At 27.3% G+C, this 14042-nt stretch overlaps 1 protein-coding gene across 30 annotated transcripts in view; it reads left to right on the top strand.

Moving 5' to 3' along the window:
* LOC119600552 (casein kinase I) overlaps nucleotides 1–14042 on the top strand; it is a 90885-nt gene that overhangs the window by 50691 nt on the left and 26152 nt on the right. For 14 of the 30 annotated variants that reach the window (XR_005231148.1, XM_037950832.1, XM_037950834.1 and 11 more), the window contains 4 exons: nucleotides 1773–2002; nucleotides 4438–4518; nucleotides 4723–4833; nucleotides 11402–11565. Coding sequence is in view for 28 of the 30 variants with exons in the window: in XM_037950832.1 (XP_037806760.1) it covers nucleotides 1773–2002; nucleotides 4438–4518; nucleotides 4723–4833; nucleotides 11402–11565 (586 nt within the window). In the remaining 2 variants the exon portion in view is untranslated. The remainder of the gene's footprint in view (nucleotides 1–1772; nucleotides 2003–4437; nucleotides 4519–4722; nucleotides 4834–11401; nucleotides 11566–14042) is intronic. The other 16 variants (XR_005231149.1, XM_037950837.1, XM_037950846.1 and 13 more) reach the window with 3 other exon arrangements.

Consider the following 14042-nt stretch of genomic DNA (forward strand, 5'->3'; position numbering starts at 1 on the left):
TAAAAATAATAAAATTTCTGACAATTTAATATATTTTATGAAAAACTAGGTTATTAAAGCAAATAATTACTCAGGTTGTCAACATTTTAAGCAAAACTATTACTAGTAGTTTTATATTTGCACACATGCAAATATAAAAAAGGCGGTATTTACAATAACACAACAGCAACAATAATAGCAATATAAAATAACAAAACAAAAATATGAATAAAATTGTAAATTTTTGATTGACTTTAAAAAAAAGCAGCAATAAAAACTGACGACGTCTAAATATTCAATGAAAATGAAAACTAAATAACAAACGGATGACTGGACGGACGGACGCAGTGAGAAATAAGAATTTGTTGTTGTAGTAATTGTATTGACAACATGACTGACGACACAACACTGCATTCATGGCATGATGATGATTTTTTTTTTAATTTTTTTGTTTTATTTTTTGCATTTTGTTTGCCAGCACTTTAGAAGTGCAACTACTGCTTTAAACTATACAGTAATAAATAAATTATACATATTTTGTTTTTTTCTAGTAATTGTTTGATTGAGTGTTTAGTTTTTTTTATTATTTATTTGAAATGACATTGAACTAGATTTAAGTGTTGTGTTTTGTGGCCGCTAAAACTCTTATTACAAACATTATAGGAATGCAGGTTTTAAGTTGATATTTTTTTGTTCTATCTTACTTTTTATTTATATTCTAAATACTAATATTTATTATATTGTTTAGTAGCTTAATTAAAATTAAATTTTTTAAATAGAAAATATGATTTAAGTTATTATTTTAAAAAGATTTCTTTATTCAATGAAATATTCATACATTTCTAAGAAAAATGTTTAAAAAATTCCATTAAATTGTTAAGGTTTTATTATTTAAAGATTTTTCCATATAAAATTTTAGTTTTTAGGTTTATTATCTGGGTTTTTTAAAACAATTGTCATCATTGTTTATGTTCTTTTTGTGTCTTGTTATCATTTCATTGTGAATGTGTTGCCATATTGAATTTTTTTGAATGGTTATATTTTTATGCAAGTAGTGGCCACTCTGAGGGTTTTTTTTTGCGATTTTTATATCAATTTGTGGTAAATCTAATATTTTAAATGTATGTAATTACAGATTCTTTGTTGTTCTTCTACATGTTCTACATTTCAGTGTATTAACCAGTCTAGTCTATAAACCAATCCATAGTCTAAAGTCTCTATAATTACTACTTAATGTAGGGTATTTAAAAAAATATTGAAACAAAGAACATCATAAAATTTTCAAATTTTCTTTTTATAACATTTTTATCATCACTTTTTTTTTGGGAAATAAATTACTTTTGACATTTTAAAATTAACATAAATTATTTCTTTTACATTATTTTTTTAATTGTTTTTAAAAATTTATTAATACTTTTACTTTGGATGTTGCAACAAGAATTATTATACAATGATAACGAATTGTTATCATTAAAAAAGTTTGTATTTTAAACAATATTTTGACAAAAGTGTAATAAAATATACATTCCATCATTGTTTATATTTTTAAAGAACTTTTAAACTCAAATCATAAATAAAAAAAAAAAAAATAATAATAATATGCCACCAAAATTGTTTAATAAACTAAAAAGATATTGGTAATTGAACAGAAAAGGGAATAAACCAAATCCACCAGATTATTAGTAAAATTTTGTACAATTTCCTTATACATAAGCTTTTTATAATTTATGTATACTTTTTTGTTGTTTTAATAAATTCTTATTAACAATATTTATTTTTTTTATTATTTACAGTGGTGGTGGAACACAGCCTGCTGGTACATCAGGAGGCGGTGGTGGAGGCGGCGGTGGAGGAGGCGGTGGCGGAGCTAGCGCATCAGCTACCGCACGTAACGCAGTCAGTTCCGGCAATATGTATTCCGCCCGCCAATCTGTAAGCACCTCCACGGGGGTTCTTATGGTCGGACCAAATTTTCGTGTCGGTAAAAAAATTGGCTGTGGTAATTTTGGAGAATTGCGTTTAGGTGAGTTATGTTTTTATAATTATAAATAAATATCTTTATATCAGCCCATGTTTAAAAAAAAGAAGGAATTATCATGTTCGTCATGAAGTAAATCATTTAACAAAACATTTACTTATCAACGTTTATAGAAATTTAGTGATTAACTCTTTGTTGACTTGTTTAAATGGTCTAGTATATAGTCTAGACTTAAGGCTGTCCTATAGTCTTGTTTATAGTGAATAGTCTGGTCTGTCTGGTCTAGTCTATAGTCTAGTCTATAGTCTAGTCTATAGTCTAGTCTATAGTCTAGTCTATAGTCTAGTCTATAGTCTAGTCTATAGTCTAGTCTATAGTCTAGTCTAGTCTATAGTCTAGTCTATAGTCTAGTCTATAGTCTAGTCTATAGTCTAGTCTATAGTCTAGTCTATAGTCTAGTCTATAGTCTACTAGTCTATAGTCTAGTCTATAGTCTAGTCTATAGTCTAGTCTATAGTCTAGTCTATAGTCTAGTCTATAGTCTAGTCTATAGTCTAGTCTATAGTCTAGTCTATAGTCTAGTCTATAGTCTAGTCTATAGTCTAGTCTATAGTCTAGTCTATAGTCTAGTCTATAGTCTAGTCTATAGTCTAGTCTATAGTCTAGTCTATAGTCTAGTCTATAGTCTAGTCTATAGTCTAGTCTATAGTCTAGTCTATAGTCTAGTCTATAGTCTAGTCTATAGTCTAGTCTATAGTCTAGTCTATAGTCTAGTCTATAGTCTAGTCTATAGTCTAGTCTATAGTCTAGTCTACAGTCTAGTCTATAGTCTAGTCTATAGTCTAGTCTATAGTCTAGTCTATAGGCTAGTCTATAGTCTAGTCTATAGTCTAGTCTATAGTATAGTCTAGTCTATAGTCTAGTCTATAGTCTAGTCTATAGTCTAGTCTATAGTCTAGTCTATAGTTTAGTCTATAGTTTAGTCTATAGTGTAGTCTAGTCTCCAGTCTAGTCTTCAGTCTAGTCTCTAGTCTAGTCTCTAGTCTAGTCTCTAGTCTAGTCTATAGTCTAGCCTACAGTCTAGTCTGTAGTCTAGTCTATAGTCTAGCCTACAGTCTAGTCTATAGTCTAGTCTATAGTCTAGTCTATAGTCTAGTCTATAGTCTAGTCTATAGTCTAGTCTATAGTCTAGTCTATAGTCTAGTCTATAGTCTAGTCTATAGTCTAGTCTATAGTCTAGTCTATAGTCTAGTCTATAGTCTAGTCTATAGTCTAGTCTATAGTCTAGTCTATAGTCTAGTCTATAGTCTAGTCTATAGTCTAGTCTAGTCTCCAGTCTAGTCTCTAGTCTAGTCTCTAGTCTAGTCTCTAGTCTATAGTCTAGTCTATAGTCTAGTCAATAGTCTAGTCAATAGTCTAGTCTATAGTCTAGTCTAGTCTATAGTCTTGTCTATAGTCTAGTCTATAGTTTATAGTCTAGTCTAGTCTAGTCTATAGTTTTTAGTCTAGTCTGTAGTCTATAGTCTAGTCTATAGTCTAGTCTATAGTCTAGTCTATAGTCTAGTCTATAGTCTAGTCTATAGTCTAGTCTATAGTCTAGTCTATAGTCTAGTCTATAGTCTAGTCTATAGTCTAGTCTATAGTCTAGTCTATAGTCTGGTCTATAGTCTAATTTATAGTCTGGTCTATTGACTTGTGTGTAATCTAGACAATAGTCTAGTCTATAGTAGTGTGTTTAGTCTGTATATTATAACTTTCAAAATTCGTAAAATGTAAAGAATCCCTGCATTGCAGAAATTTTCAATCACAGCTAAATTGACAACATTAATTCACTTATATAAATAACGGTTTTAGCACGTTGCCACATTTCACACTATATCGCAACTTTTGCTCTCTATTCAATAATACTACTAACGAGTTGCCATATGTTTCAAAAGATTCGCATTAGCAAGTAATTAAAAATATCACCGAAATAAATTGTTGAATACAAATTACTTTTAAAGTTTAAAAAATAGGTCTTGTCTGTCATAGAACATATAAATTTTAATAGACTAATAAAAAAATACAGCACAAACGCATCTCTTTGACATCATTTCCAAAATTTAAAAATACACAAAATTTTGTTGTTTTTCCTCATATCTAATATATTTTTAGATTATTATGTAGTGTGAGCGTGTTTTCCCCATTTAAACATAACTGTAAAAAAAGAATTGCTAAAATTTGAGTGGGTGTTCTTGGTTATTGATTAATAAATATTAAATGTTCTTGCGACATTCAAACAATTTTTATTTTCTTATCAGAAAAAGCACTGTGTGTCATAACAAAAAATGTATGTTTCATAAATTTTTACCCTAAAGCAATAACACAAGGTGTTTTGTTATATCCGATGTTTGTTTAAAATGTAAAGAAATCATTTTATTTTAGAAATAAATTATGTTTTTTATATAAAATATATAAAAATCTAACAAATTATTCAACAGGTCGTCGTATGTGCTTTTTTTCTCCTCCTACTACTACTCCTTCTAACTACACTTCGTCCAATAGAAATACCACTCCAGCAGGTATGAAGAAATTACAAAACAAAAATTTTGTGATGAGAAAAAAGCATGTTCTTCCTAGTGAAAGTAATGGAAATGTTTTGTTTTTTTTTTGTAATGAATGAACAGCGACCGACTGGGTTGTCGAAAATTATGTTGTTTTTTAAATTTTTATAAATGTTTTTCAAATTTAAAAAATATTTATTTGTAATTTTCTTCTTTTTTTAGGCAAAAATCTGTACAACAATGAACATGTAGCAATAAAAATGGAGCCTATGAAGTCAAAGGCTCCCCAACTACACTTAGAGTATAGGTTTTATAAACTATTAGGATCACATGGTAAGTTTAAACAATTTCCTTTTTTTTTATCTGTTTTAATATCATATATATATTTTTATGTATTTATGTTATTTATTTTATGTATAACTTATGTATTTTTTTGTTATTAGTTTATTTATTTTAAAACAATAATTATATACAATTTTTATATTTTTTTGTTTGTTTTTGTTTAAATTACTTATTAGCCCTTTAAAAGTTTTATTAAATGCTTTAAATAATTTTAATTTATGAAAATTGTTAATAATCCCTAACAAATGGAAATAGTTTTTTTTTTAAAGTTTAGAAAAAAATAGAGTAAAAGCAATAAATAGTAAAGTTTATATCTTAAGGTTTATTATTAGGTTCGTTAAATATTATTATTTACATTAAAGTGTTATTGTAAGCTTTAAAGCTATTTTCTTTTACTTTCCCTTAAATTTATTAAAAATTGAAACATCCTGCTACTGTTAAAAAACCCACATCTGGCCAGTCTTGCGTTAAAAATTGCTTTAACTAGTGCCAATCACTTTAAAATGATAGCACTGCTGGTAAATAACAATAGTACTCTAAAACAATGTGGTTAATTTAGTTATTTTTAAACAAATGCAGCGTTTTTAAAGGACAATGAAGTGTTTTAACTTTTTCTTGCATTTCCTCCAACATTTTAATGAAAATACAAAAACCAAAACTGTCAAATTATTTTAACCATTTAACACTTAAGAGCGTCTAAAAAACGTCATCCAAAAATATAATTAAATGAAAAATCTGGTCTTTTACACCAGTTTTTAAAGAAGTTTAAGACGATCCTTCACTTTTTTGATCTTGTTGCTTTCCAGGAGCATTTTGACAAAAAACAACTTTTCAGTGTAAAACACACTTAAACCAAAATTAACTTTCGGCAGTTTTTCTATAAGAAAAACTGTTATACTCTAATTATTAACACATTTTTCTATACAAACAGTTTTTTTCTGCAGAATTTCCTATAGGAAGCCTTGAGTAGTACAGTTTTTCCTATAGAAATTTTGAGTATAACAGTTTTGTCTATAAAAAATTTCTGTATAACACATTTTTCGGTAAAAAATTATTTATATAACAAATTTTTTATATTACACATTTTTCTATAAAAAAAAATTTGGGTATAACTCATTGTTCTATAGAAAAAATTGTGTATAAGACATTTCTCTATAGAAAATTTCGTTTATAACACACTTTTCTATAGAAAATTTTGTTTATAACACATTTTTCTACAGAAAAATGTATGTATAACATATTTTTCTATAGAAAAAGTTATGTATAAAAATTTTTTCTATAGAGTGACCACAAAATTTTTCTACAAAAAAATTTGTGTAATACACATTTCTCTATAGAAAATTTTGTTTATAACTCATTTTTCTATAGAAAAATTTATGTATAACACATTTTTCTATATAAAAATGTATGTATACACTATTTTCTGTAGAAAAAATTGTGTATAACACTATTTCCTATAGAAAAATTGGGTATAACACATTTTTCTATAGAAAAATTTGGGTATAACACATTGTTCTATAGAAAAATGTTTGTATAACACATTTTTCTATAGAAGAAATTATGCATAACACACTTTTTATAAAAAAAATTATTTCTAACACTATTATCTATAGAAAAATTGTGTATAAAAGATGTCCTATAGAAAAATTCTAGCTTTTTTCTAGAAAGCATAGTGTATAACATATTTTCTTATAGAAAAACTTGTGTATAACAGTTTTTTTACGTGATAATTTGTGTATAACAGTATAAGATATTTGCAATAGATATTTCTATAACGTTTTTTTTTCTGTAGAAAAATTTAAGTATAACAATTTTTTATAGAAAAAATTTTGTATAACTGTTTTTTTCTGTAGAATAACTTACGTATAACAGTTTTTTCTAATAAATATTTTTTGTATAATAGTTCTTTCAGTAGAAAAGCTTGAGTATAATAGTTCATTCATTAGAAAAACTTGACTATAACAGTATTTTTCTATCAAACAATTTTGTATAACTATTGTTAATGAAATTTTTTGTGTACAACAATTTTTGGCTACATAAAAAATTCAGTATAACAGTATAACATAAAGAAAAAATGTATAACATTTTTCTGTAGTAAAATCAGCTTAAACACCGTTTTTCTGTAGAAAATTTTGTGTATAACAGTTTTTTTTATAGAAAACTTTGTGTATAATATTTTTGTTTATAGAAAATTTTGTATATAAAAGATTTTTCTATTGAAAAATATGTGTATAACAGTTAATTTATAGAAAAACATAGAATTAATCTACAAAAAACTGTAAAGAAATAAAATTATTACTCTCTAGCCGTTTTTTCAAATGCAAAATCTTAGCATCACTGTTTTCACAAACAAAACAATTGACATTTATATTGACAGCCTCCTACTGTCAGGCTCAAGCATATTTACACATTAAGAAGGATATAAACTTGTATTGCTTTTACTCTTCAAAACCCCCCTCCTCCACTCCTGCTCTCTTCAAACAACCTTATACACACTTTTCTACTATTCTATTGTTTTTGTTGTACTTGTTATAACCCTGTAACCTCTAATGACAACAACAAAAACCAACAACAATAAATTGAACCTTTCTTATCATAATAATGAAAAAAAGAGAAAAAAACGTTTAGAAAAGTATAAAAAGTAAGAAAAGAAGAATCTAATAATCCTTTACAACCTTGTCCTTTTGTGTATTCTAATCCTTGACAATGCTTTTTTTAATTTAAAAAAGAACCTACATTTCTATAAATATATTTATATGTATGTATGGCTAAATTATTATGTATATTCATTTAATATTTTTATTGTGTGTGTGTAAAAAAATCGTTTTATAACATACGTTACTAACTACTTTTTTTTTTTTTCAAAGAAAAAAATAACTAAATAAAAAATAATATTATCTTTAGCTTGAATTTGTTGACGTAATAAAAACAAACAAAAAACAAATAATAATTATCCCTCTTTTTATTATTATTATAATTTTTTTTTTCGAATTGCACCGTTACCACCTTTGTTAAATCAAAATATATAAAAAAAATGAAATGTTTACAAAAAAAAATCCATTTCTTTTGCTAATAAAACAAATTATGCTGACAATTTTCTATATAGGAAATAATTACAATGAAAAAAAAGAAACAAAATAATATTTTTATAAAGATTTTCTCTAGCATATTTATTATACGGAGGTCGGTGCTCTATATTTCTTTTTTTATTAATATTCCCCCTTTTTAAATGTATTAAAATTAAAATGTAATTTTTATAACTTTTTTTTAATTGATTAAAATAATATTTATTATTATAAATTAATTGTTGTAATTTTTTGTTGTTAGAATTATGTTATTTAACTATAGTTTAAAAAAGCAAAATACAATAATAACATTAAGTGGACTTAAAAAAATAATAAAGGTTGAGCACAGAATAAATTCATAGACTAGACAAGATCGCTGACTGAATTAATTACAGATTGAAGTAAAGAGAAGGCTAGACTATAGACTAGACTATAGACTAGACTATAGACTAGACTATAGACTAGACTAGACTATAGACTAGACTATAGACTATAGACTAGACTATAGACTAGACTATAGACTAGACTATAGACTAGACTATAGACTATAGACTAGACTATAGACTAGACTATAGACTAGACTATAGACTAGACTATAGACTAGACTATAGACTAGACTATAGACTAGACTATAGACTAGACTATAGACTAGACTATAGACTAGACTATAGACTAGACTATAGACTAGACTATAGACTAGACTATAGACTAGACTATAGACTAGACTATAGACTAGACTATAGACTAGACTATAGTCTAGTCTATAGTCTAGTCTATAGACTAGACTATAGACTAGACTATAGACTAGACTATAGACTAGACTATAGACTAGACTATAGACTAGACTATAGACTAGACTTTAGACTAGACTATAGACTAGACTATAGACTAGACTATAGACTAGACTATAGACTAGACTATAGACTAGACTATAGACTAGACTATAGACTTGACTATAGACTAGACTATAGACTAGACTATAGACTAGACTATAGACTAGACTATAGACTAGACTATAGACTAGACTATAGACTAGACTATAGACTAGACTATAGACTAGACTATAGACTAGACTAAAGACTAGACTATAGACTAGATTATAGACTAGACTATAGACTAGACTATAGACTAGACTATAGACTAGACTATAGACTAGACTATAGACTAGACTATAGACTAGACTATAGACTAGACTATAGACTAGACTATAGACTAGACTATAGACTAGACTATAGACTAGACTACTAGACTATAGACTAGACTATAGACTAGACTATAGACTAGACTATAGACTAGACTATAGACTAGACTATAGACTAGACTATAGACTAGACTATAGACTAGACTATAGACTAGACTATAGACTAGACTATAGACTAGACTATAGACTAGACTATAGACTAGACTATAGACTAGACTATAGACTAGACTATAGACTAGACTATAGACTAGACTATAGACTAGACTATAGACTAGACTATAGACTAGACTATAGACTAGACTATAGACTAGACTATAGACTAGACTATAGACTAGACTATAGACTAGACTATAGACTATAAACTAGACTATAGACTAGACTATAGACTAGACTATAGACTAGACTATAGACTAGACTATAGACTAGACTATAGACTAGACTATAGACTAGACTATAGACTAGACTATAGACTAGACTATAGACTAGACTATAGACTAGACTATAGACTAGACTATAGACTAGACTATAGACTAGACTATAGACTAGACTATAGACTAGACTAGACTATAGACTAGACTATAGACTAGACTATAGACTAGACTATAGACTAGACTATAGACTAGACTATAGACTAGACTATAGACTAGACTATAGACTAGACTATAGACTAGACTATAGACTAGACTATAGACTAGACTATAGACTAGACTATAGACTAGACTATAGACTAGACTATAGACTAGACTATAGACTAGACTATAGACTAGACTATAGACTGGACTATAGACTAGACTATAGACTAGACTATAGACTAGACTATAGACTAGACTATAGACCAGACTATAGACTAGACTATAGACTAGACTATAGACCTAGACTATAGACTAGACTATAGACTAGACTATAGACTAGACTATAGACTAGACTATAGACTAGACTATAGACTAGACTATAGACTAGACTATAGACTAGACTATAGACTAGACTATAGACTAGACTATAGACTAGACTATAGACTAGACTATAGACTAGACTACTAGCTAGACTAGACTAGACTATAGACTATACTATAGACTATACTATAGACTATACTATAGACTATACTATAGACTATACTATAGACTAGACTATAGGCTTAACTATAGAATAGACTATAGACTAGACACTATAGACTAAACTTTATACCAAACTATAGCTGGACTATGACTGGACCATAGATTAGAGAATACTGGTGTAGTCTAGACTGTAGACAGACTGTAGACCAAAATATAAACTAGACTATACATTAAACTATAGATTATACTATTGACTGGCTGGACTATATTGATTTTTTATTTAATACAAAATTGTATAAACCAATACTTGCCTTTAGTTCTGCGCTCACTCTTATGTTTATAGTATTCTTCTATCACGAACACTTTATTGTTATTATTGTGAACGTCATTGAAAATATATGATTTATATAAAAGAAAACTAATTTAATATTTATATAAAGTAGTAAAAACAACAACAATAAAATTATTATTATTATTGTATTTATTTTGATTACTCATCAAATTATCATTCATATTGTTTTTATTTGACACCTATCACAATCAACCAACAACTACAAAAACAACAATCCACCCAATCAACCTATGAATCTCTGTTGCCCTCTCTATCTCTATTACCCTATCACAAAATCAACGATCAACAATTAAATCTGTCAACAAACAACGATCGATCTGTCAAAATATATTCATAAACAAATAATGCGAACATATTGTTACTATTTGTTTTTATTTGTAAACAAATGCTACAACAACGACAACAAAAAATAAACAAAATTAATAAAACAAATAATGAATGAAATGAATATTATAATAATGATGATGATGACTATAATAATAATGATGATGATGATGACGATAATGATAATAATGATGTAAACAAAAACATATGTTTAAATATGTAATTTAAATCGCTCTCTCCCACACATTCGCTCTATCTCTCTCTGTCCATTCCTCTCTCAATATATTACACATGCACACACACACACTCACAATTTATTGTTTATGTTTTAATTAAATTAATTATTAATATTAAAAACTACTACTACTAAATGCAAATTAAAATAATAATAAACAAAACAAACAAATGCTGATTAAACAATTATTGTATATTGTGTGTAAATTTATGTTAAAAAACTAAATGTGTGTGTGTATATTTATTATATTACCAATTGGATAATCAACCAAACAACCCAACCAAACCGAACCAAATCCACCCCCAACAACATCATTAAAATATACAGATAATTGTCCAGAGGGTATTCCGCGTGTTTATCATTTGGGCACATGTGGTGGCCGTTACAATGCCATGGTATTAGAATTATTGGGACTGTCTTTAGAAGATCTCTTCAATATTTGCAACCGTAAATTTTCACTTAAGACTGTACTGATGATTGCAAAGCAACTTGTAAGTTTTGACAATTTAATCATTATAAATTAAAAAAAAAAAAAACAACAACAACAAAACTCCCCTCTTTCAAGTTATAACCTAAAAAATTATTAAAAAAAGTCGTGTTTAAATGTCTACGTTTTTATTTGAATTTTAACACTAAGTTTATTAATAATTTCTTTTAGAAATTTATGATTTTATTGTTTATTTATAAAAAAAGAAAATAATATTATTTTTTCGTTAAAAAATATAAGTTTTTTGAGTTCCTTATTTATCAAATGAAAAAAAAGTGTCTCAACTGCAAATTATTAAAAGCATAATAAATAAAAATAATTCAAAATAAATTTGTAAAATTTTTTTCTATTTCTCCTACCACTGTCTCTGTCTCTCTATCTGTATTATTTTTGTTTTTTAAACAAAATCTTTTTAAATTTTAACATTTAGTTTTTTTTTAATAAAACAAAATTTAGTAGTTGTAGTTAAAATTAAATATTTAGTTATTTTATAAATTTTTTTAAACTGGATAAGAAACTATTTATTAACCCATTAAATGAAAAAGTTATAAACAATATTTTTTTTTTTTTTATTTCAAATTTAAACGTTATATAAAGATTTTTACGAAAAATATACTGTACTAGGGTCCAGACTAGACTGTAGGCTAAAACATAGCTTATACTATAGACTAGTCTATGAACTTTGCTAGACTAATACGCAAACTATACATTACATTATAGACTAGACCATAGACTAGATTATAGACTAGACTATGGACTTGACTATAGACTAGACTATCGACTTGACTATAGACTATACTATAGACTAAACTATAGACTGGACTATAGACTAGACTACTGACTAGACTACAGACTAGACTATAGACTAGACTATAGACTAGACTATAGAATAGACTATAGACTAGACTATAGACTAGACTATGGACTAGACTATAGACTACACTATATATTAGACTATAGACTAGACTTTTTGAATAGACTTTTTGACTAGACTATAGACTAGACTATAGACTCGACTATAGACTAGACTATAGACTAGACTATAGACTAGACTATAGACTAGACTATAGACTAGACTATAGACTAGACTATAGACTAGACTATAGACTAGACTATAGACTAGACTATAGACTAGACTATAGACTAGACTATAGACTAGACTATAGACTAGACTATAGACTAGACTATAGACTAGACTATAGACTAGACTATAGACTAGACTATAGACTAGACTAGACTAGACTATAGACTAGACTATAGACTTGACTAGACTATAGACTAGACTAGACTATAGACTAGACTGTAGACTAGACTATAGACTAGACTGTAGACTAGACTATAGACTAGACTGTAGACTAGACTAGACTATAGACTAGACTATAGACTAGACTATAGACTAGACTATAGACTATACTATAGACTAGACTAGACTATAGACTAGACTAGACTAGACTATAGACTATAGACTAGACTAGACTATAGACTAGACTAGACTATAGACTAGACTATAGACTATACTATAGACTAGACTATAGACTAGACTGTAGACTAGACTATAGACTAGACTGTAGACTAGACTATAGAATAGACTATAGACTAGACTATAGACTAGACTAGACTAGACTATAGACTAGACTATAGACTAGACTATAGACTAGACTATAGACTAGACTATAGACTAGACTATAGACTAGACTATAGACTAGACTATAGACTAGACTATAGACTAGACTATAGACTAGACTATAGACTAGACTATAGACTAGACTATAGACTAGACTATAGACTAGACTATAGACTAGACTATAGACTAGACTATAGACTAGACTATAGACTAGACTATAGACTAGACTATAGACTAGACTATAGACTAGACTATAGACTAGACTATAGACTAGACTATAGACTAGACTACTAGACTAGATTGCATATTGGACTGTGGTCTAGATTGTGGAGTATACTTACCTAAAGATTGTACTATAGACAAGACTTTAGTTAAGGAATTTTTTCTAAAACCTCGCTTTTTGAATATCCTTAATGTTCATAGTATGTTGTCATCTTCGATAATGTTTATCGAATTATAATTATACAATTGTTTATTGAATAGACAAATTAATATGCAAATTAAATATATTTTTAAAAGAAAACGAAAAAAAGTGATTTTTACGTGCATGTTTTTTATGTCTTTTCAAAATATTAATGATTATTGTATAATTTTTTTACCCTAGAAAGTTAATAAACAATGTATGAATATAGAGAATTCTAATTTTTTAAATAAGAATATTTTAAAAAATTTTAATACTAACCAAAAATTAAAAAAAACATATCTTCTATTATTTTTCTTTTTTAGTTCAATTAGTTTTAGTTAAATATTAACCAAAGTAGGTTTTGCAAAACAAAAAGTAAACGGAAAATGTGGAAGGGAGGGAACATTGTTAATATGTATATAATTTGTATGGAATTGTTGAAGATTTGACAATT

Source organism: Lucilia sericata, unplaced genomic scaffold, assembly GCF_015586225.1.
Source record: "Lucilia sericata isolate MDLA Ls3-8-SP2 unplaced genomic scaffold, ASM1558622v1 Contig000116F_arrow, whole genome shotgun sequence".
NCBI lineage: Eukaryota > Metazoa > Arthropoda > Insecta > Diptera > Calliphoridae > Lucilia > Lucilia sericata.